The sequence below is a fragment of the Varanus komodoensis genome, unplaced genomic scaffold, assembly GCF_004798865.1.
Source record: "Varanus komodoensis strain SLA01 unplaced genomic scaffold, ASM479886v1 scaffold25, whole genome shotgun sequence".
Classification (NCBI taxonomy): Eukaryota; Metazoa; Chordata; class Lepidosauria; order Squamata; family Varanidae; genus Varanus; species Varanus komodoensis.
The window spans coordinates 103,398-127,083 of record NW_025335661.1 but is presented as its reverse complement, the minus strand read 5'-3'; the positions used below and the strand labels follow the sequence as shown (position 1 = coordinate 127,083).

At 42.1% G+C, this 23,686-nt stretch overlaps 1 protein-coding gene across 5 annotated transcripts in view; it reads left to right on the top strand.

The window, feature by feature from the left end:
* The window catches only part of PAK2 (p21 (RAC1) activated kinase 2), a 60,350-nt gene that overhangs the window by 22,248 nt on the left and 14,416 nt on the right, over positions 1 to 23,686 (top strand). For all 5 annotated transcript variants that reach the window (XM_044433067.1, XM_044433064.1, XM_044433066.1 and 2 more), the window contains 8 exons: positions 7,839 to 8,049; positions 11,743 to 11,843; positions 12,677 to 12,827; positions 13,436 to 13,467; positions 15,034 to 15,135; positions 16,311 to 16,440; positions 17,577 to 17,640; positions 18,433 to 18,481. In XM_044433067.1, the coding sequence (XP_044289002.1) occupies positions 7,863 to 8,049; positions 11,743 to 11,843; positions 12,677 to 12,827; positions 13,436 to 13,467; positions 15,034 to 15,135; positions 16,311 to 16,440; positions 17,577 to 17,640; positions 18,433 to 18,481 (816 nt within the window). In that variant the 5' untranslated portion in view covers positions 7,839 to 7,862. The remainder of the gene's footprint in view (positions 1 to 7,838; positions 8,050 to 11,742; positions 11,844 to 12,676; positions 12,828 to 13,435; positions 13,468 to 15,033; positions 15,136 to 16,310; positions 16,441 to 17,576; positions 17,641 to 18,432; positions 18,482 to 23,686) is intronic.

Here is a 23,686-nt window from a genome sequence, read left to right as displayed (position 1 = left end):
TCTTAAGCAACACAGGGGCTGCATTCATACAAAAGGCTAAAGCATGCTGTGTGGTTTCCATGTGGTGTGGTTTCGTTAGTGAGTGAGGCTGTCAGACAATCGCAGGATTCCATGCTTGCATCGTTTCCCTCGTTCCTTCTGCTAGCAGCAGGTATCTCAGCAGTCTCTGTGACTGAAATTAACTTCCAGGGTGTACTGCTCCTTTTTATAGTGCCTCTCCATCATTAGTGCACACATTCCCCTGGACATGTCCTCAACCATCTGCTGCTTTTTCCCCAGTGCTCAGAAAAAGCAACGACTTGCTCACTTCAGTAGCGCTTTTGCTTCCCTTGTACTGTGGTGCTCTGTGCCATCATAAAAACATACCTATCCAAATTCCCACCTCTTCGCTGCCCCTCCCTTGCTGCAGATCTTTCTGCTTGTAGAACTCACATGAACTGGATGGGGTTTTCTCCCACTGCAGTCATGCATACAGAGGGCAACAGTGCAGGCTGACTGTGACCTAACCTGCCCCCTCCTGCACCATGGCTGCAGCCAGTGTTGTCTGGTGCGCAGTGTGCCTACCCTCTGTGATGGCAGAGCAGCTCACAAGTGGTGTTTGTGTGAACTGCAGTGATCTGATGTAACTTGTTGCATACGTGGCTGTTTTCAAGGTTGCTGCCAGAGGTGATGTCTGTATGCTTCTCTTCTGTCAGTGACATTTGGAAACTGCAGGTGGCCATCTGGAGGCCAGCAGAGAAGGCAGAGGTGAGAGGAAGTGCAGAGCAGCCAGTTGGAGTGTGGCTGGGCTGATGCATGAGTTGCTAGGAAGACCTGGATAAAGGACGGTGCAGGCAGGAGTGTCCCCTCCGACAACAAATGCCTTTTCCATCAGATTCTATGGTAGTCGCATAGAAACAATGTTTCTGGATTCACACTACTGAATAAGCTATAGTGAAATGTGGAAACTATGGAACAGACCATTGTTTCTTTCTGTGGTTACTGTATAACCAAATGTACCACTGGTAAGTCCAAGACAGAGTTCAACAATGCAACAGACCATATCATGGTGGAAACTACCATAGCTTGTCATTAGAGACAGTCCCCGAGTTACGAATGTATTCTGTTTTTGAGAAAATGGAAATTTGTCTTTAAGTTGAGTTTATATTTAAGACTGATCATATATGTTTGGCCCTCCACATTCATGGGGGTTAGGGGTGCATGACTCTTGTTAAAGTGGAAAAACTCCAAATATCTTTTGAGACATCCTCCACCCGGGCCTAAACTCACCAGTGCTGGCTCTTTGCAGCATGGAAATGCTGGAGAGATTTTCCTCTTCAGATAGGTGACACAGGAAGGTGTGCCTTGGAGGCCTCCCTTTATTTTGCTTCCCCTCTTTATGGTAATGATGATTTTCCACAGTAACTTTTATAAATTAACAGACTTTATGGCGGTTTGTAAGTACAGGTTGTGAACAACACGGGGTGTTTCTAACTGGGATACTGCCTGTATGGCTGAACCTGGCCAGTGTGGAGTGTTCATGAAACAATCCATGGTATGACTGAGAGATGATCAGGCTCACTGTGGGTAGTCGTGTCGTCCTGTCCCCCCGCTCCGGTCACCGGTCCTGTCAGAATCTCCCTCTATTTTTTATCCATGAAGATTCAGATAAGAGGCTTCCAACTAAATTCTTTATTGTGTGAACCAAGTGAACCAGCCATACTGACTTCATGGTATAAGCAAGTACTGCAGAGGTCATTAGGATGTGTTTATTCAGTCATCCAACAAATCTTTAAATTACATTATTGCTTCTGGTTCAGCTAGAAAATGCTTTGATGTAATGAAATTCATGTTTTGATAGACTTGGCTTTTTACCATCTTTTGTCTGACATTTGTGTTGCCTATTTTAGGGTGTGTAATGAAGCCAGTAGTACATAAGCAACTACATGTCAGTATCAGGGCAGCTCCAGGACTCTCTCTGGTGACCAGAACCAAAGTGATCACTGTAGGATTTACTGGATTGGGTCCAGGCTTTGCTGGAGCTCTCAGCCTACTGATGAGTGCCTGCAGGAAGACCCAGAGGATGAGCTATATGGGACAAGCTCTTCCCTGCAGTGGCTGCTTCAGCATCATAAATCATCTTGCTAGCTGTAATGTGTTTCAGCTTTTGTCAGATTGCACTGTAGCTCACCTTCTGCGGCTTTTGAGCCCCACCCAGTTTACCTTGTCTCAGATGCCTGTATCCTCCCCTGTCCTGATTGCCATGGTGCTTCTGCTCTGTTTTGTCTTTCCTCTTCTGGACCTTTGACTTGGCCATGATCTTGTCTTGCTCTAAAACACACTCTTGGTTAATGACTTTGGCCTACTTATTGACTGCCACTCAACAACTAGGCTCTGAACAATGTTTAAAACCCTCCCTGTCCTGGGTCCTGTTTCTCTATCCCAGTGCCTTTGCCAAGAATCCTGATGCCCATGACCTAGCCCTTGAAACCAGATTATCAGCTATCACTATGTAGGAGAGTTGACTGATGTTGTCGCTATTACTTGTATGCTTTATGAATGCTGCAGTGTTTGTGCAGAAATGATTATGCTTTTGAAATTGTTTATGGTGCTTTACTTCCTGTTTTAACATGACTTGTAAAGTATATAAGAGGATATCCTCTTACACCATGGACAGGCTTACTAAATGACTTTTTGAATAGCATTTTCAATAAAGAAAAGGTTCATCTTTGTCAAAAATCAAGAAAAATGTTGTGAGCTTTTCTACACTTAACAAAGAAAAAACGTGGATTGGCAGGTTTGTTACTGGAAATCTAGATGCAGGCAGTTTGAAGAGAAAAACTTTTCAGTGTATGCTGTTCCATGCAGTTTTACTGTGTAGTATTGCTTAAAAACCTGGAGTTGGGGACCCCATGATGTGTTGATGGGTTAAAACTGGGTTGTCAACCCATTGAAACCCAGAGACTCTGATTTGGTTGTCATGAGTAGAAACCTAGGAATGGGGGTGTTGCTGGGTTCTAGAGACATGAGCGGATGGCTGTGCACTGACTCATTCCTGTACAGCTTTGTCAATTTATGCACTGTTTAACCCATGAAGTGGTGTAACATGTGAATCTGGTGATTTAATTTTCTTATGACATGTGAATCAGTGTACAGAACAGCACGTTCAGTCCATTTTATTGCCATGTGCTATATTGCTTTCTTTTAGAATCTTAGAACGTATTTCTATTTCATGCACTTGAGTATTCACACTTTCTTGTATTTTAAAATGGAACATGTTGAAAATGCATGCATCTACTTTTCATACTTGACAGGTTCCTCTCTGTATTGTACTTGGTATGTGTGCCAATAAAAAGTTAGATGAGAATCACCCGTAAGTGGATGCAGGTTGTTTTGCTTTTCCAATCAGTCAGTGTATACCTTCATCAAATTTCCAAGGAATGAATGTTGCTGGAAATACCCTATTATATTTTTCGGCCTAATTAAGTCACTGCAGATTTCCTTTTATTTAGCTAAGTTGAAGATACAGTCTGTCTAGGTTCAACATGAGTGCCTGACAACCTTGTCCAGAGTAGGCCATTTTTATTTATTTATTTATTTATTTATTTATTTTTCGATTTATATCCTGCCTTTTTCCTACAAAGGGCTCAAGGCAGCTTACATCATTCTCCTCCTCCATCTTATCCCCACCACAACAACCCTGTGAGGTAGGTTGGGGTGAGAGTCTGTGACTGGCCCAAAGTTATCCAGTTGGCTCCATGGCTGAGCGGGGACTAGAACCCAGATCGTCTGAGTCCCAGTCCCATGCTCTTAACCACTACACCACACGCTTTGCTTGGATCTCCCAAGGATGAAATGAGAGTGGAGACATGAGGTTAGAATGATGTTCGCTTTTAGAATCTACGGTAAACTCCTTTTCTTCTGTGCAAATCCTTTCTACCTTCATTTGTTATTGCTAACTGTGCTTTGGTATTACACTGCATGCATGTAGTTGATTCAGAAATTCATGTTGAGTACCTGGTATGTGTGTAGCTTTCTTTTCTTATATTGGGTTATGTTTTTTGTTGTTGATAGATGAGAGGATTCCTGTGAGTAACTTACAAAAATTAGCTTTAAATTTTACTCATGTGTACTGGATGCATGCAATCACTATCCTGAATTGATGTATGGAAGCTGTAATCAGTTGCAGTATACGTAATGGATAGATAGGAGGTGAATCCTGAACATTGGAATTAATGGTTGTTGAATTTCCTTGTAGTCTTGATGAGGAAGGCTTGCCTGTAATTAATAGGGTAACAATGTATTCAGCAGAGAATGTTTCAAGTCTAGGAGTCTTATTCTGCCCTGCTTTTTCAGAAGTAAAGGTCTGATAGCAAGGAGTTATCAACTCCATTTCTTGGATAGGGTAGGGAAAATCTTGCAATATTTACCTAGATTTTTGCAACCTCAGGACTTGACTGCTGTAATATAAGAATGGCTCAGAAGCTACAATAGTGTAGACTAGAACACTGCAGCTTGCATCTTCTAATGGCTGTTGGAAAGCATAGACATAGACTACTACATCAGTTACATGGGCTGTTGGTATGCTTCTGAGCTCAGTTCGAGGAACTGGTATTCTGCCACATGTCTTGGAGACTGCTTCTTCTTGCATCAGCTGCATGCGAGCTCTGGTTATCCAAACAGGCCCTGTTTCATACTTACTATGAGCGTGAAGTGAGAACTATTGCAGTTAGATGCAGGGCCTTTTAATCAGTTGCCTGAGTGCTTTGGAATGAATTCCCTTCAGGGGATCATAGTTTCCTTCCTTATCGATCTTTAGGAAAAGTTGTGTAGTATGTATCTTTTCTATTGTGCTTCGGTTTGACTGATTAATCCACTGGAACTTTTCCATTGGCTTACTTTTGTGCTTTTTTATTTGAATTTAATTGTGTAAGCTGCTTTGAGCAGGCGTTAATTGTGTAAGCTATTTTGGACAAAGTTTTTGAGAGTGAAAAACAAATCTTCACTTTGAATCTGAATCCAAGGCATTTTTAAATTCAGTGCACATTTGGGGGATGGTCAGCTAGCAGCATATAGATAGCATCTGGCTAGTTTGATTTAGACTGATTTCTTAAAGTTTGCTTGAAGGTCTAGGTTACCTTTCCTGGAATAAGTGAACTCCTGCATGGATTAAGCACTGCAGAATACCTGTGCTTTTTGTAAAATCCCTTCTTTCTTGAGAAGAGACAGAAAATGGGTTTTTCCTAGTGTAGGCTGTGCCACAACTGATCCTGCAAATGCTCTGATGCATTGTCTCTGAGTGTGAATTTGACCTTGGTTCTGTTTGTGTCCTGCTGATTTCTCATATAGCATTGGGAGGGACCTACAACTAGGAAGCATGTCTGCCTTTGCCAAGGCTGATTCTACTCTCCAAGGAGCATCTTGCTTTGGAAAGTGGCTCTGATAAGTCTTAAAGCAGTGCTGGTGTCTATTCAGGTTGGCTGGTGCCTTTTCCAGCCCAATGTGAAAAGGATGTCTAAAAGCTGCTGTCAGTGTCAGGGGTAACATCTCATTTGCCCTGGGAAGGTCTTTCAGGTTTCTTTGTGTGGTGCCTGGAAACAGCTGCATTGTGTGGGAAGGTCTGGCTTCCAAGCAGCTTTGTTGTAGGGAAACGACCCTCTCCATACTGATGAAGTTGGCTATTTCTGATGCATGTTGGAAGTTTACATTAGTATAGCTATGTGTTCCTGTTCAAAGTGCAGTGCAAATTGATCTGGGCAAATCAATCTTTGATGGTGCATACCATAACCCCTCAAAGTGTTCATCCTGTGGTTTTTGAAAGTATATATAGTGATTTGCATGACATGACATCCCTTTGTGGCTTGCTTTAGTGATGGGAGCTGTTGTGTTGTGTGAACCTGGGCAGCAGGACTTGCTTGAGGGTTTTGAGGGTACTTAGCATTACACAGAGTAGCTGCAGGTTGGGTCAAATTAAAATCACTGAAGCTTTAGTTGTCTGTAATTTCTTTGCTAAAAACAGTCAATTAGTTTGCTTAAAAACAAACTAGGCCTGCAGTTATTATGTAGTAAACCCTTAACAATGTTTACAAAGGAACACCTTTCCTGCTTTAAGCCAAATGCCTTTTAAGTACCTGTGAACTTCATATCAAGTAACCTTTGATCTTGCTTTCTACAGGCTAGGGAGAGATGGGGAGGCAATAGACTTGCTAAAAGGTTCTTGACTTGGTGGAACAGGCTGCTCATGTACAAATAATATATACTTTATATTAACATATAAAAAGACTTAAGAATACAAGCCTTTGTATACCTACCTGAACTGGTGGTGGTGGGGAATCCTGATTTTGTGTAGACATGCATAGGATTATGCTGTAACTGCTGTTAGCCCTGACCTAGATGCTAAAGTAAATGCTGGCCTAGTGGACAGCAGATAAGCAAATTCTTGTATATTTGTGACAGTACAGTCTGTGGAATGGGGTGGGGGTATGGATTGCTTAATTGATTGGACAGAGAACCTGACCAGTTTCTGTGGAAGATGAAAAAATAGAATGGAATTAAAACCTTACATTAGGGCAGTCTAGTGTCTGGGAAGAGGTCCTGGGAGATAGGGAAGCTAAAGAGCAAGATGGTCAGAAGAAGGAGGTTGTGAAGGAAGGGATCAGAATAGGCTGTGACCTGTGAAGGTCCAAAAGGAAGACCTGGTGAGAAATTAGAGTTAAAAAGGTGGTGGTGGAGACAGGACAATTCTGAGAGGAGGCTTGGAAAATGGCTTCACAGCTCCCAAGGTCAAGGGAGAAGGAATGCTATGGTGGAATAGAATGGAAGAATGAGTGGGGGGGGGTGCTGAGTAGGCTTGCCAGGAGACACCAAGACTGGACTTTCATGATTATACAATCTTTGTTAGCCATGAGTTGCTTGTAAGCATGAGTGAACTTGCTTGCTTTTTCTTGCCTGCTTCTGCTTTATTAAACATCCCAGGAACACCAGTTCTTGAGATACTTTCCATGATCCTGGATGTTTGTGTTGTTGAAGGAGAAGCAACCCAGCATTTAACTGTGGGTTGTTTCTCCCACAGCAATTCAAAGTTCTGAGTTCAGACATCATAGTGAATAACCCAGGAACCATTTATGGATTGTTCAGCAAAGCAGGAGGAGTTGAGCGGTCTGGAGCTAGGTTGCTTGCTGCTGCAGCAAATTTTATACAATCATTTGAACTCATAGACTCATTTTTGACTGCATGATATTAATTGACTTGTTTGAGCCCTCAAGTAACTGAGGGAGTACCTGTATTTGAAACAAAGAAGCAGTTTTCAATTTTATATAATCACCTTCATGTGAGATGGTTTGTAACGGACAAACAATAAATATTTTTTTCATTTCCTCAGATGTTGATTTAGCAAAGTTGATTGTTTTAAAAACAAAGAAGCAGGAAGACTTAAGAAGGACTCCACACTGAATTATAGTTTGTCCTTTTTGGAGGGCTTGGGTTATCACTACCCAAAACAAAGCACTGAAAAATGTTAGCAAGGAAATAAAAATACACTAGATTGCATACCATTTCATAGTCTTCAATTCTGTTTTCCCCACATGACTTTGTAAGAGTGTTGTCTTTGCTTTTTGTTTTAGAATGAACAAAAGAATTGGATGATTATATGTATAAAATTATACAGTAAGAATTTTCTGTATTGTAAAAAAAATTACATCACATGTGCCAACACTTGGGAAAGAGAATGTTTCCCAACCAAGTGCTGATTTAAAATCTCTTTCCCCAGAAGAAATGCTAATGAATATGAAAAAAGAATAAATAAGGTATATTGTGCTTTTGTAGCTCTACTGACAAAAGTTTTCTCTGTTCAATTTCAGTGTGTTTTCTAGTCATTAAATATCATGTCTGACAACGGAGAACTCGAAGATAAGCCACCAGCTCCACCTGTTCGAATGAGCAGTACTATCTTCAGTTCAGGAGGCAAAGATCCATTATCTGCTAATCATAGCTTGAAACCTCTGCCATCTGTGCCAGAAGAGAAAAAGCCTAGGAACAAAATCATCTCCATCTTCTCTGGTACTGAGAAAGGTAAGATGTTACTTTGAGAAGGTTCAAGACATGCTTCCTGTTGCCTGTGAGAAGCCTGTATATGGCACAGTGAAGCTACAAACACATACATCTTGAATCTCATTTCTGTTCTTGCACTTATTCAAAGGATCTCTCTCTGTCCACAAATTTATAAAATCTCACTACTTTCAAGCTAAATGTTACTGTGAAAACAGGAAGTTATGAACTCTAAAATAGGTTACTTTAACTTTGTAAATAAACTGTCAGTGGGAGGTCCTTCACATCCTGGTTCATTAGCCTAAGCCCACCCACCAGTATTCCCTCTCTGCTCCCAGAACATTAGGAGAGATCTGTTGTTACAGCCTCCTGAATTCTTTTCTTTAAATGCCTGGAAGATGGGAATAGCTAAGAGGAAGAGCTGTCATTAGTATAGTGTTGTCTTGCCTCCAAGTTACTGGTTCTTTGTTCCCTTCCAAATTAAGAGGGTGAAAGAACTTCTGCCTATACAGTAAAAATGATGACACTGACTGAGTTCTTGTCTGGGTTTCTGTTTCTGTCGTAGTATAAGAACTAGGACAGCAAGAGACAAACAACCATCTTTGCTTTATTTACTCAGCAGGGTGAATGCTATGGTACTCATTTGATTTGTGCTCCTTTCCTGTCTGTCTCTCCCTGTCTTAGGGACAGAATTACTAGGCCAAACACATGCAGCAGAGTTTTGTTGCTGTCCTTGTCCCCTTAATAGATAGAAAGTGACTGAAAGAGGGTCATTCCAGTAAGACAAAATGGTATACTCTCAAATGGAATCCTATAATAATATAGATCTATTGTGCAAGCAGGATGTTGGGATTGTTTCTCTTCTCTGCTTCTCTCCACCTCCTGGGGAATGGGAGGAAAAGAGAACATCTTCTATGGAGCCTTCAGAGCTGAGGATCTTTTTCCTTTCTCTGAGAGAAAAGGGAGAGAAGCCGTCTCTTCTTCCTGCATTCATACATAATAGACAAGTTGTTTATGTGAATCATTCTTGAATCTGCCTTGCTCTGTATTGCCAACTGTGATTTACACCTGCTGTCCAGAGTCTGTAGCAGAAGTTGTTATCACTGTTACCTGAGGTCCCAGTACTAGAGATGCTGGATGTTAAAGTTAGAGCACCTGCAAGGCATGTGCCTTACTACTGATCTGTGTCCTCCCTAAAAAAGCAAAAATGTAGCTTAATGACAGTTACCAAAATTTGTAAATTTCAGTGCATAGGTACTTTGTTGTTTTAGAGTTGGAGGATATGAATAGACAATGGGATTTGAGAAAATTAGATGACTGTTTGGATAAAATGACCAGAGGAAAATGGAAATATTTACATCTTAATTTTTTGTATATGCTTAATCATACTCTTTAGAAGTCTGCTAATTGTTATCTTAAATATGAGGTGACAAATACAGGCTACAAATATACTTGCTTATGTAACATTGTATTTGTGTAAAATAACATGTACAAACTAGTATCAAATGGCCACCATCAAATTTGGAATTCAGACAACAAGAGACAGATGGTATACCTATTTCCCTATACTTTTTGCCTTGAAACATGACAGTAATTCTTTACAAACCATCTGTAGTCTATTACATAAGGACTTGAGCATGTGTATTTAAAATAAATAAAAACAAACACCTCCGTCTTCAGTGGCCCCCTCCTCTTAGTCAGTGAACAGTTATTCTGCATAATGGTGGCACTAAGGGTTTGCTTGCACAAGATATAAGAAGTTGTGTTTTCTTAAAAAAAATAAAAATAAAAAATTATGGGCTGTTTCAAACAAAGCTGATGGGATCTTTGTCCATTTGTTCTTATATACTTTAATATTGATAGCATGTGTAGACTGGGTTTTTTTGTCCTGTAAGACTCTAAACAGAATATTCTGCAATCTGGTTTGCTCTGGTAACATACAATTGATGGCAAATATTTTGTTCAAAACAGAGACATGAACAAGAAACTTGTATTGAATATGGAACTGCAGTGCGAGTGTAGTCAGAGATTCAAAATAATGGCCTTGTGCTGGCCGACTTAATAAAGCTCATGTGCTTGTCCATAAGTGATTAACTGTCTACATCATTTGGTTGACCAATACTATCATAGTCTACATTGTTCAAGGTATTTTTCTGAATTGTGGAGAAATTGGAGACTGGAACAGTCTCATTTTAAGAAATGCATGTTACTGGAAGGAGAGGAATTAATCTTTGAGTTTGTATTCTTAAAGCATTATGTTGCTACAAGAACTAGTTTTCTTGAGAAATGTTCATTTCTTATGCAGTGGAAGAATGCTTGAAATTTGCCAGAATCCAGAGCATTTTCCACATGCATGAGGTCTTGTCAGTTATATGTTTTTGTTATTGCGCTGCCTCAGAGATTGGGAACCCTCTTGGAAGAAGTACAACAGTGCACGTACATGCAGAACTATTGTGTGTAAACATGTTATCTAACAGTAATTCTTCAATTAATAAGTGAACTTGCATGTTAAGAGAAATTGCATATGGATGAATTTTATCCTGAAATCTGCCCCTCCATAAGTTTGCAGTCATTCACTTTCTTTGCATGAATTTATTCTACCCTGTTCTGTCTTACTATGTATGAAAATAAGTTACCTGTGTGACATAATTGCACTGTCTCAGATTCTGTAATACCAGTCTGAATCAGTGGGTGTGTTTTGGTATAATGCTCTTTTTAAAATTATCATAGCTATTAGAACCTATGGGATCTTGTGCCTGATTTCTTATTAATTATAATAGTCTTCCCTAATCTGGTATTGTGTATAGGTTTTGGACTCTTGCCCTCACCAACTAGCATAGGCTATGGACAGGGGTAGTGGCATTTCTCATCCAAAGCATTTGGAGGGCACTAGATTTGGGAAGGCTACATTAAGTAACAAAGCTGACATTCCTTTTAAGAATCTCATAGCTGTGTCTTTAAAAATAATTACATATGGTTTTAAATAAGGGCAGTGTTATAGAAGCACATTCAAACAAAAAAGATGCTTCACTGACTTGTGATAGTGTCTAAATCACTGCTTTCCCATATTCTAGATACATGAAAGTAAGACAAATTGATTACTGAAAAAAGTTTACCATGACTAGTCAGTACTTGGGAGTTACCATTTACTTCGTAATCCAGAGCAAGCAAAAGAAGCAGCCTTAGAACAGCTCAGACTATTTGATCATCTTTGCACTACTGTCTACTCTGAGGGGCAGAAGCTCTCCAGATCTCAGGCAGTTATCTTTCCTATCATCCGTAATCAGATCAAATGCCATGGATTGAACCCTTGGACCTTTTGCATGTAATACACATGCTCTTGCACTTAACTGCTGCCCTCCATGTGAAATGGCGCGTTTGAGCTATGGGAATTTTGTGATATTTTTCATTCATATGAATGAGCTTTGTGAGAACTTGCAGTGGCAATCAGTAATCTGTGTATCTCCTTGTTTGAATGCAAGCTTTACTAGTTATATAAAATGCTTAGGCCTTACTGACTCATTCACAGAGGGTATCAAAATAGTTAGCTTCCTTCTTAGCTAAACTCAGTACTTGCTTGGTTCAAGGCATCCTGGTTACAACACCTATGAGACTTGTATACAACTATGTATACTTGCTTTTAAATATGGGGAGCTACATTTAAATGGTGCTAAATAGCTTGTTCCTCCTTGGCTGAATATTTTGTTTTTCTTGTAGGGAGTAGGAAAAAGGAAAAAGAAAGGCCCGAAATCTCTCCTCCATCAGACTTTGAACATACCATTCATGTTGGCTTTGATGCTGTTACTGGGGAATTCACTGTAAGTATACCAAGCTGGACTCTTTTCAGTATGAACTGGATTGCTGTTGGTATGAAAGAGAATATCTTAATGTCCTTAAGAATTCCTTAAAAATATTCATGGGAGATTTTCATGAGTTTCATCACCAAAAAGTTCCTTTAATGGTTACCTCCCCTGCTATCCCAACTTTATCAACATTCATGCAGAATGGTAAGTCAGGATCCTGCAAAAAGTGGCTTACCATGAATGAGCTGCGTGCTGGTGAGCATACTCTGTTTGCTCTCACTTTGACCTGACTTATGTGAATGAGCAGCATACTGATAAGTGCAGCCTGTTGGTTGCTTCTGCTTGGCTCCTTCAGCTAGAGGGCATGGTGAACCAATCCAGAAATAGCTTGTTTGGATGTCATCCAAACCAGGGGTCTCACTATGTTGCATCCTTCAAATGCCAGGATGGTAAATCAGGGCTTGTTCTTGGTTTTCAAATCCTGACATATTTGGAAACAAGAAGATAGGATTCCTGGTTTGGGTGACATAGGAAACAAACTATTTTTGGCTTTAGCTCCTTGTGTTAGCAAGAGGAACGAAGTGGAGTGAATGTGCCACAGGTACCATCATGTAGCTTGCTCATGGTACACTAGCATCCCCCCAAATCCTGACTTCATATTCTATGTGAATATAGCTGTTGTAAAATGGCAGAAGAGGGTGGCTGGTGCAGACAATACCACTAGAGTTATGCCGATGTCTTGCATTGTACTACCTGTCAGAACTTGGAACAGGGATTATACAAAGTTCATATGATCAAAGACTTATATTTCAGATGTGAAATACATTAATTTTGCCTTCTGTTTTCAGGGAATGCCAGAGCAATGGGCTCGGCTGCTACAGACCTCAAATATTACCAAGCTAGAACAGAAGAAGAACCCCCAGGCTGTTCTAGATGTATTGAAGTTTTATGATTCTAAAGACACGGCGAGACAGAAATATTTGAGCTTCTCTGCTACAGGTGTGGCTTTAGTATGTTTAGTTCAAATTCAGCGGTAACCTCCAACTCTTTGGTCAGGATTAAATAAGTAGTCTCTAAATGAGGGAACAAATGTTAGGTGAAACTTTTTAAGGTAGTGTGCTTGTGAGAAATAGGGTCTGGAACATAAGGTTTCAAAGAATCCTGTTTAAGATGCTAATGATAGTTAGAATTTGGTTGGCAAAGGGGTGGAAGGGTTTGCATTGCTCCCAGACTAGATATAACAAGGAGTAGTAAAGTTCAGAGACTGAATGGAAACTAACTTGTATCCTGAGGAAAAGCTGTGCTAAAAGATGTCTTGAGGGCAAAACTGGAAAATTTTGCATTTAGAAGCTTATGGTTGATAATTGCTAATTAAGATAATTCAACATTCAGTTTTGTACACAATGTTAATTGATGTAGCCAGAACCTATGCATCTGAGCTACCTGGAGTTTTGGAAAATGGTCTTATGGTCTTGAAAGAGTAGAGCTGTATGTTTTGACCAAGATGTTTGACTCCAAACGTTTGTTGTCATTCCTGTATTAATAAAGATACTTCAAAACCTTTTGGAATTAATCTTTATATTAAATAGTTTTCAAATCTCTTTTAGAAAAGGATGGTTTCCCTTCAGGAGCACCAGCAGTAAGTATGCTTATTGTATGATATTCTCTGCATCTCTCAGTGTGCTCAAAATACTTTAGCAGTTTTTGACATAGTCCAGTTCTGCTGAGCTAAAGTAGTTTTCAAACTCTGCTTTCAAATGTTGTCTGCTTAAAGATCCCAGTCACTGGAAATATACTTCAACTGATTTTGTTAAGTTTTTTAGTCAGTGGGGTTATTTAGGATCTCACTGTGAGCATTTGTGGTGCCACTGCTTGTGTGATAATCAGAGGTTGCTGTTATATCAGAATTAAGATTCAGTAAATTTACTCTCCTACTTGCTAGTGACAAGAATTATCTCTCCTTCCATGCATCTTCAGCAAAATCCATCTTTTTGGGAGGGACACTACCTTTCCTTCCTCATTCTTGGTGGAAAGGAGAGGTGACCTCTTAAGTGAGTCAGGCATTTGTAGGAAGTGCCAGGAATGCTTTGCCATTGCTGCCTCCTGTGAAAACCCAATGGAAGTAGAGAACTTGTTGGGAGGAAGGGATGTGGTTTCGTGCCATTCTCTTTTGCACTGGGTGGCTGCTTGCACTTTCTGCAAAAACACAGCATTGAGATAAACATCCCTCCCTTCCCTGAGGTCTCTGCACATGCCATATTCAGAAAAGGGAAGGAGCAATCACAAGTATTGGCTACAATAAGGCAAACTAATATTTGTGAACCTGATTTTGTTATAGGTAATATATTTACTAAAACTACAGAGAAGCTAGATTTACATATATAATTGTAAATTGGTGGACCACAGAACTTAGTTTTTCACAATAAACAGAGGAGAAAAACTTTGTTGCAGATGTTTAAAATATACATGAGGTGGAATGAAATTTGTGCCATCTTATCCCACTCCTATGGTACATCTATAAGAACATAAGAAGTACTGTGGTGGTGTGTCTACTTTGTGTCTACTTTGGGGTGGAGGGGCAAACAAGCCAGAGGAGGATAGAGCAGCTTTCTTGATTCTCAAGAACTTAGAGTCCTCTTAGATCAGGACTCTAAAAACTCGAAGTTAAAAGCCTATTTAACTTCGAATTCTGTTTCCTCTTTGGCCAGCCAGATACCAATAGTAAATGTAAAGGCAGGACATGAGCACACCAGCATCCTTCTCATGTTTCTTAGCAACTTAGGTTCAGGGGCACTTGCCCTCTGGTTACTGGCCTTTGATAGCCTTATACTTACTTCAAATGGCACTCAGGTTTTAGGTTTCAGAGCTTTGTAGGGGTCTGCATACACAGAGCTCAACATACCTAGGTCCAGATTGCACACTTGTTGATTTTATGGTACATAGATTGCATGGGTTGGATGTGTGCAGTGTTGGAGCATTTGCACTATAGGCTGTAGGCAAAAATGAAATCTGTTACTGGAAATGCAAATGTGGGCAAGGCCACTACAAGCATTTCGGATGTCAGTATAAGGCTTTCAGAATGTGAATGATATATAATATCCTGCAGTCTCTTATTCTATACAGCTCTAACATTCTGGCATGCATTTAATAGTGAACTTCTTAAATGTTCCACTTACTTTATTCTTTTGTTTTAAACAACAAACAGCCCAATGCAAAAGGATCAGAACCTTCTGTACCTGCTGAAGAGGAAGATGACGATGAAGTGACTCCTCCGGTTATTGCCCCACGGCCAGATCATACAAAATCTGTGAGCAGTTTTACTGAGTAATTTTGCTTTATGGATGTGTGCAGTATCACTTTATGCAGGCTAAATTCAGCATAATGGGTTAAAGACTGTAAGTTTCCACTTTCAACCGCACTTTAGCTAGAACTCCCTTGGTAACCTTAGATGAGTTCCTAGCCTTCACCCAATCTGTAGTGTAGGAATAGTACTGATCTACCTACTGCATGTGAACTTCTTTACGCACTTGTAGCAGGGTAACTATATATGTATGAAATAGCAGTAGATGTATGAGATTTGCAACAAAACATTGCAGTGCATGCATCTTCTGAACGAGCATGTGTGTAGTTCAAGCCACATACGCCCTCCAAGACATTTTATATGTGTTTAAGCCTATATAAAACTTGTTTCATTGTGCAGGCCAATGCCTCCCTCTCTCTTGTTTCGCAGAATCCCCTTGCGGCCCCACTTCATTACCTCTACCAGAATTTGCTATTAAGAGAGAGTGATTGTATTTAATTTTTTTATGGTATTATTTGAGCACTAAGTCAATCACTTTTTAATCACTTTAGCGATTGTTTCTTTGTGAAGGATGCAGGGATAAAATGGTTGTACTTCTTAAAATCAGATAGGAAGTCTCTTTAACATTTGTACTTGGAATCTCAGTTCTAAGCAGGGTTTTCATGATACATAACTGGAGAAAATAGGTCAGTTTTAAAATTGAGCTTCCTAACTTTTGCAAACCACATGAAATTCAGTATTAATCAATAGAATCCAGTAGACCTGCAGCGATATTGGTTAAAATTGAATTTCTTTCAACTTGAGGGTCAAATGCTATTTTGGAAAAGTTCTGGGTGGGCATATTCCAGGAGTGGTCAGGGCCAAAAGCAAAAGGGACATGGTCCAAAATAGCATATTAGCTTACAATTCTTTATATCAGTAAGCCTTGTGGGAGGACTTTAGAATGCAGAAGAAACTGCAAAAGCTGGGAAATCAGAAAATAGTGTATGTTTGAAGGAAAGGGAATGGAACCAGGGGAAGGGCCCATGGCTAGCTGGATTGAGACGCAGGTTCTGCCCTCTGGCCTAAAATGATAGTCATACATCTTCCTTCAAGATCATTAGTATTTGTAGCAGTTTGAACCTGAAAAATTAGGTATAGATATAGCATGTGATTATAATTATGAACTTACCTTCTTACAGATTTATACACGGTCAGTAATAGATCCTATCCCAGCTCCCCCTGGTGATTCAAGTGATAGTGTTGCTAAATCAGCTGATAAGCAGAAAAAGAAGACTAAGATGTCAGATGAAGAGATAATGGAAAGGCTACGTAAGTTGGAATGCTTAATTAACTCTTCACTAAGATGGGGTACTGATATAATTAATTCAAAGTCATGTGTATGAAGTCTTCTAATGCTGAATCAACAGTTGACCCTTATGATACTTTTTAGGCATTCCTATGGATTATGATCTCTCTACAGCAATTTGACATCATTCTCCTGTATAGGCCAGCCTTCCCCAAACTGATGCTCTTGAGATTGTTTGGACTTCATTTCCATTAATAGCAGCCAACATGACCAATGGTCAGGAATTCTAGGAGTTGTAGTCCCAAACATCTTGAGGGCACTATGTTGGGGAAAGCTGGTGCAAGTGTTGGTTTTATAAAGTAGCAATTTAGGAGTTGGAGACATGCTGCAGCAAAAAGCATCTGCTGTGCTTACTGTTAACTATACTACTTTTCACTGGAAGCAAGTAATTTTGCATAAATAGACTTTATGCAGGTATAGCTCTCCCCATGAATGTAATAGAGGGAAAGTATGAAAATATTTTAGGAGGTAATAAAAAATGGCTGTTGATTGAGAGGAACTGGTTTTACTTCCCAAAATATCTTTTATCGTGTGCCTGAGATAGTCACAATAAAAGTAATCTTCACCTGTTTAACTTGTTAATAACCTGTGTGAAGAGGTTTGATTTGCCCTGGCTGTGAGAAACAGAAGAAAAGGATGGCCCACCACAGGGGAATGGTCATTGTGCTTGGGCTCTGGTTGGAGAAGGAGCTGCCTGTGATCTCTGCTGCCCACAAAGCATTTATCATCCAATTAGTCCTAAAACACCTTAGAATTAATTCTTCCTTGCTTAATGGTTAAATATATTAATTGCATTACTTTATGATATGGAAATGTAATTCATTGCATTGCCCCTGGGTTCCATGTCAAAGTCCTTATGCAGCTCTCGAGGTATGAAAAGTTGGACTGCACTGGTCTAGGAAATTTGTAGAGGTGGCAGATAGAGGAGGGAGTTGAAACAAGTTGCCTCACCTCACCCTGTATAACCAGAGGAGCAGCATAGGATCCAAGCCAGTATTTCTTTTTGCATTGGTTGAAATTCTTATGTGCTAGTTTCCAATTAATGTCAGTAGTGCATCTTAGTTGCCTTACAGTACTTTGTATGGAATCTTCTTTTTAGGAACGATTGTGAGTATAGGAGATCCGAAGAAAAAATATACCAGATATGAAAAAATAGGGCAGGGGTGAGTATTTATAAATATTCCCATATATACTGACTATGAAATGAATTTGTTGAAATACTATTTTATTTTCTTTGGTATCATGTGCAGTTTGGTGTAGTGGTTCAGAGTGTGGGACTGGGACTAAGGCGAACTGGGTTCCAGTCCCCACTCAGCCATGGTGCTAACTGGCTGACTTTGGGCCAATCACAGTCTCTCAGCTCAATCTACCTTACAGGGTTGTTGTTGTGATAAGATTGAAAAGAGAAGGAGAACTGTGTAAGTAAGCCACCTTGAGTTCCTTGAAAGGAAAAAGGGTGGAGTATAAATACAATAAAATGTTCACAGCTGACAACCCAGAAATATTAGCAATATATTGGTGTGAGCAATAGTAACCAAATGCAGACCTCCAAGAGATGTGGAAATCCCAAAATAATGGTATATGTTCTTGAGATAGGAAATCCTGAGCGAAAATTTCCAGCAGTTTATTATTTCTTTCCTGACTTTAAACTGAATGTGTACCCTGCCACTCCTGTCATGTTTCTAGATTAGGGGAGTAGAGAATAGCTTTGTTTTGAACACCCTCTTTTCAGGCTAATATTATGCCCAGATGAGTCTGTGAAAAGCTTTGTGAAAGAGCAGAATGTTTTATAGATACACTGATTGTACTGCCTTTAAACCTATAATTTAGTGGTTTTTTTTCTAGAAAAAGTACATTGAAATCATCTAGAAAAGATTGTTCAGTGTTTGCCGTTCATGTCCCTGCATGTTAGATATCTGAAATGTTACACTTAATTACATATTTCCTTTTCATAGGGCTTCAGGTACAGTCTTCATTGCCATAGATGTGGCAACAGGACAAGAGGTAAGAGCAGTATACCTTCTAATGCCTTGGAATTTTCAGCCCACACTGGCAAAGCCAAATGTGGTAGGGTTGGTTACTTTCATCTGGCATTAGCTCATTCTTCATAACTGTCAGTGAAAGCAATTGCTTTTTGTCTTTAGAATTGAATGATGAACATCAAAGGATTTTAGATGCCTTGTGAAAACCTAATATAGGAATGGCTTTAAATAGTAGATTCCAAAGCAATAGAAGTTTATTCAATTAAACTCAATAAGTTTTGTTCATGGAATGCTTCTATTTTATCTAAGAATTAGTAATGCAGCTAGTTTTCTGTGCTCCTGTCCTTTAACTTTAATATTTGTTTTGAGTGCTTTCCATTTTTTCTGAAATCTATGCTTTTTGCAATATGGCCTAAGTTGTTGCTAGACCATTAAAGGTGTGATCCCTGTGTAAGTTTAGACAGTAAGAAAGACCTCAATATGACAAAACTAGTTTTTCTGGCTGGGGCATGCTGGGAGTAGTAGGCTTTTTTCCTGTTTAAAGTTGCATAGGACTGTGACCTGGTTCTCTTTTCCACCTATTTACCTCTTCAAATGTATTGCTGCTTGTATTAGTAAAGTGGTGTGTCTGTCTGTAGACATTCCTTGTTAATTTATGAGGTGGTGTGAGGGAATTTGGTTTGGAGGGCAAATACCCTGCAGCATTGGCCTTCTAAGACAAGTTCCTCCACCCACAAGGATTCTTTTGCGGGTAAGAGAGGTTCTTCGTCATGGCCTCTGTGCATCACACATATGAGTGCTGCGCCTGCACAGTGCCTTTGGCTGGAAGATTGCAAGCTAACGGTTTTTGGTGGGAAAGCTCCGCTCCCCCTCCCCCATAGCCTGTAAAGAGCGGAGCGTCCGCCATTTTGTTCAGTCTTTGCGAGCGCCATTTGCTGTGCCTCGTGCCGCTTTTGCTCTCGCTCTGACCGTTGCTCGTCTAGCTTGTTCTTCTTTTTGATTGTTCTCTCCCAGTTGTTATAGCCCCAGTATTTCTTCTAGTTCTTGTAGTTCTCTATCGTTCTACCTTCTCTTCGATCTTCTATCAAAAACAAAACGAAACAAAACAAAAATATATACTTACCCTCTGTACTATCTCCTTTTTTCTCTTTCTTGCAATGGCGCAGCGAGCAGCTTTCCGCAAATGCGTGAAGTGCGGGTCTAAAATGTCTCCGACTGACCTGCATGACCTATGCCTCCTCTGCTTGGGGGAGGGGCATAGGACTGATAAATGCTCTCATTGCCTGGCTTTCTCTAAACAGGCCAGGAAAAACTGTGAGAATTGCCTGCGGAGGCTCTTGTGGGACCGGGCTCTCATGCAGTCCAACCCGCTCGTTGCTGCTCCGAAGTCTGGCTCTGCTTCAGTGGCTCCACCCTCATGCCCTTCGGATGAAGGCGCATCTGCCATGGTGGTTCCACCTGCTTCTCCCAAGAAAAAGCACAAGAAGCGCAAGCATGCTGATCCCGACAAATCGGCAGGCCACAAGAAGGCCAGAAAGGAGAAGGCTCCTAAATCTCCAAAAAAATCGAAGGATCCAGAGCGTCCTCGACACCGAGACTCGGATTCGACGGCCCTCTCGGTACCGGTGGCACTTACCGTACCGACTCCACCCGACCCGGTGCTTCAGGTGGCTATGAGGGTTACCCCTTAAGGGTCCCCTCGCTGTGTGGCTGACCTTCCTGCTGGGCTGCTTCCAACTCTACAATGAGGCTCAATTTCTGATGGGGAAATTCAGGATTTCCCCCCCTAGGGCTAGGTCGCCCACACCTATGCCCACAGCCACTCTGGAGGTGGATGTAGAGATGTCCCCGCCTAGGAGCCGGAGGAGTCGCTTCATGGAGCAGCGCTCTGAGGGATGGCATCGCTCATACTATCAGACCTGGGGCTCTTAGGGGTCGGTTTTCGCCACCTTCCCACGACCAACCACAGTCCTCGGGCCTGAGGCGTGCATCCCCGATACCTCCTCGGGATGGAAGTAGCCGGTCCTTCTCTCTGGCGGAGTCCTCATCACCAGCTCCCCCGTATTATGGTGCTGACTCTGACGATTCGGAGGTCGATTCATCCTCCCCTGACATCGCTGTGACCTCCCAGGGCCCTGCGTCACCGGATGAATCGCACGTCTCCTTCGCGGAGCTGATGTCCCAGCTTGTCCAGTCCCTCAGCATTGACGCCGTCCAGCGTCTGGGACCTACCGGGACAAGTTTTATGACGTCGTCCACGGGGAACAGTCCACATCGATCAACCTGCCGCTGATCACCACCTTACGACAGGCGATGACGCAGCCTTGGGACTTGCCCTCTCACCCTCAACCCACGTCTCGGAGGTACGAATCCATGTACCGGGTTCGGGAGGAGGACATTCCCTTCCTCCTCTGCCACCCCAAGCCGAACTCGGTCATGGTGGAGTCCTCCCAGGGCAGAGAGGCGAGAGGTCACACTGCGCCAAGGGATAAGGAGGGACGAAAGATCGATTCCCTGGCCAGGCGAGTCTACACTGCCTCAGGCCTGGGGCTGCGTATCTCCAACTAAGGCGATGTTGGCGAGGTATCAATATTTCATAATGCAATGCCTCCACGACGTCACCTCGACCCTCCTGGACCACCAGGGCGACCTGGCCAAGGTCCTCATCAAGGAGGCGATGCAGGTTGCTGTCCAGCAGTTGTCCTCAGCCAGGTACCATGTGGACACAGACTCGAGGGCCTTGGTCGGTGCCGTTTCACTCCAGAGACACGCCTGACTAAGAAATTATAACTTCCTGGAGGAGACTAAACGTCGGATTGTGGAAATGCCCTTTGATGGGTCTGGGCTTTTCCACTCACGCACCGACCACAAGTTAAAGAAACTACATGAATCCCGCATGACAGCACGCAGGATGGAGCAACAGACCCAGACCAGGCGTAAGTGCTCATGGACTCGTCCATCTTATAGGCAGTCCTACCAGCCTAGACAGCAGCCCCAGCACCGGCAGCAGCAACAGCAGCGCTGCTGTCCGCAGCCTCAGCAATGCTATCAGCAGGGCCGTCACCGTTCTGATGATAGGAGACAGCGTTGACAGGACTGGCGAACCATTCCTCTGATCCCTTCCATACCCACCCCCCTCATCTGGGGACCGGCTGCGAAGCCGACTCCCCATTTGGGAGTCCATCACATCTGATTGGTGGGTATTGTCCATCATACAGCACGGCTATCGGATAGAATTCGACATCGTTCCTCCATCAAGTCCTATCCGGTTTACATCATGCTCGCCGGTACTGCTCGATGAAATACAACAACTTCTTTGTAATGGAGTGATTAGTCAAGTATTCCCATCTGATGGACTCCACAGATTCTACTCCAGATATTTTATGGTCCCGAAGCAGGATGGTGGTCTACGTCCGATTTTGGACTTGTGTAATCTGAATCGATTTATTGTGACAAAGTTTCGAATGACCACCCTTCAAAATATTTTGCCGCTGCTAAGGAAAGAGGATTGGTTCACCTCATTGGACTTGAAGGATGCCTATTTCCACATTTCGATCCACCCAAGTTATAGGCGTTTCCTTCATTTTGCTGTTGTACCCCATTTTTACAAATTTACAGTTTTACCTTTTGGACTGGCCACTGCTCCGAGAGTGTTCACCAAATGTATGGCCCCTGTCTGTGCTATCCTACGCCTCCAAGGCATACAAATTTACCTGTATCTTGATGATTGGCTGCTAGTGTCCCAATCTAGGGGAGGACTCCTCACATCCATCCGTACAACCTGTGCCTTGTTAGATGATCTGGGCCTACACATTAATACCGAGAAATCTTCTCTTCTTCCGGCACAGACGCTTACCTTCATTGGAGCCCGCCTGGATTCGACTTTGGGAAAAGCCTTCCTTCCTCGGGACAGACAACAGACTCTTGCTCACCGCATCCATCGAATGCGACAAGATGGGACGGTCCCGGCAAAGTCCATCCAGAGGATCCTGGGACATATGACTGCCTCGGTTGCTGTGGTGCCACACGCCAGACTTCGACTCCGTCCGTTACAACTCCTCTTCAACAAGATGTTCCACCCACAGAGAGACCCACTGTCGAAATTGATTCAAATCCCATCCTCGGTGCTCCATTCTCCACTCTGGTGGTCGGTCCCAGTCAATCTGACTGTTGGGGTTCCCTTCAGGCCCCGATGTCCTTCGATAACCCTCGGTACTGATGCATCTCTTCTGGGATGGGGAGCAATATGCTCTGGCCTATACACCCAAGGCACGTGGAATCGTCGAGAATCCACAAATCATATCAAATTCCTGGAGCTGCTGGCAGTATTCAAGGCCCTACGTTCTTCTGAGGATGTTCTCCAACATTGGGTCATTCAGATAACTTCGGACAACATAGCCACCGTCTTCTATCTGAACAAACAAGGTGGAACAAAGTCCCCGACTTTGGTCAGACTTTCTATGAAAATTTGGGACTGGTGCCTTCCGAGAGACATTATACTGATGGCAGTCCACCTGGCTGGTACAGACAGTGTGCAAGGGGACCTCCTCAGCAGGCACATGTTCATCTCTCACGAATGGGAACTAGATCCTCAGACACGCAACCATCTTTTTCATCGCTGGGGGTTCCCTGACATGGACTTGTTCACCATCCAACAGAACAAGGTGTGCAGTGCTTACTGTTCGAGAGCGGGAATTGGGGATGGATTGTTAGGGGATGCCTTCATGATTCCCTGGAACAACTTGAACTTTTACGCCTTTCCTCCAGTCCCTCTTATGATGAGAGTGATATCGAAGATAGTATACAATCGGGCCACGGGGATACTAATTACCCCTTGGTGGCCACGCCAAGCTTGGTTTGCGACATTGCTCGACATCTCTCGCAGGGAATGCCTCCATCTACCACTTCTTCCATACCTCATAACCCAACAGGGCGGTATGCTTCGTCATCCAGATTTACTGTCATTGAACTTAACAGCATGGCGAATCCGATAGCTACCATTGCACCATCGGTATCGACGACAACTTCAAGTGGTTTAAATCCTGCCGTTGAATCCAGTGGGTTCAGCGTTTCCTCTTCATTTCTTCCTTCCGTACCATCGGATTCAAGGATTGATCCGTCGAATCCGACAGCCTTTCATCCAGATATCCAACACATCCTTGATTCTGCTTTGAAGCCGTCCACACGGAAGTCCTATGTGGCTAAATGGAGACAATGTTCTACCTTT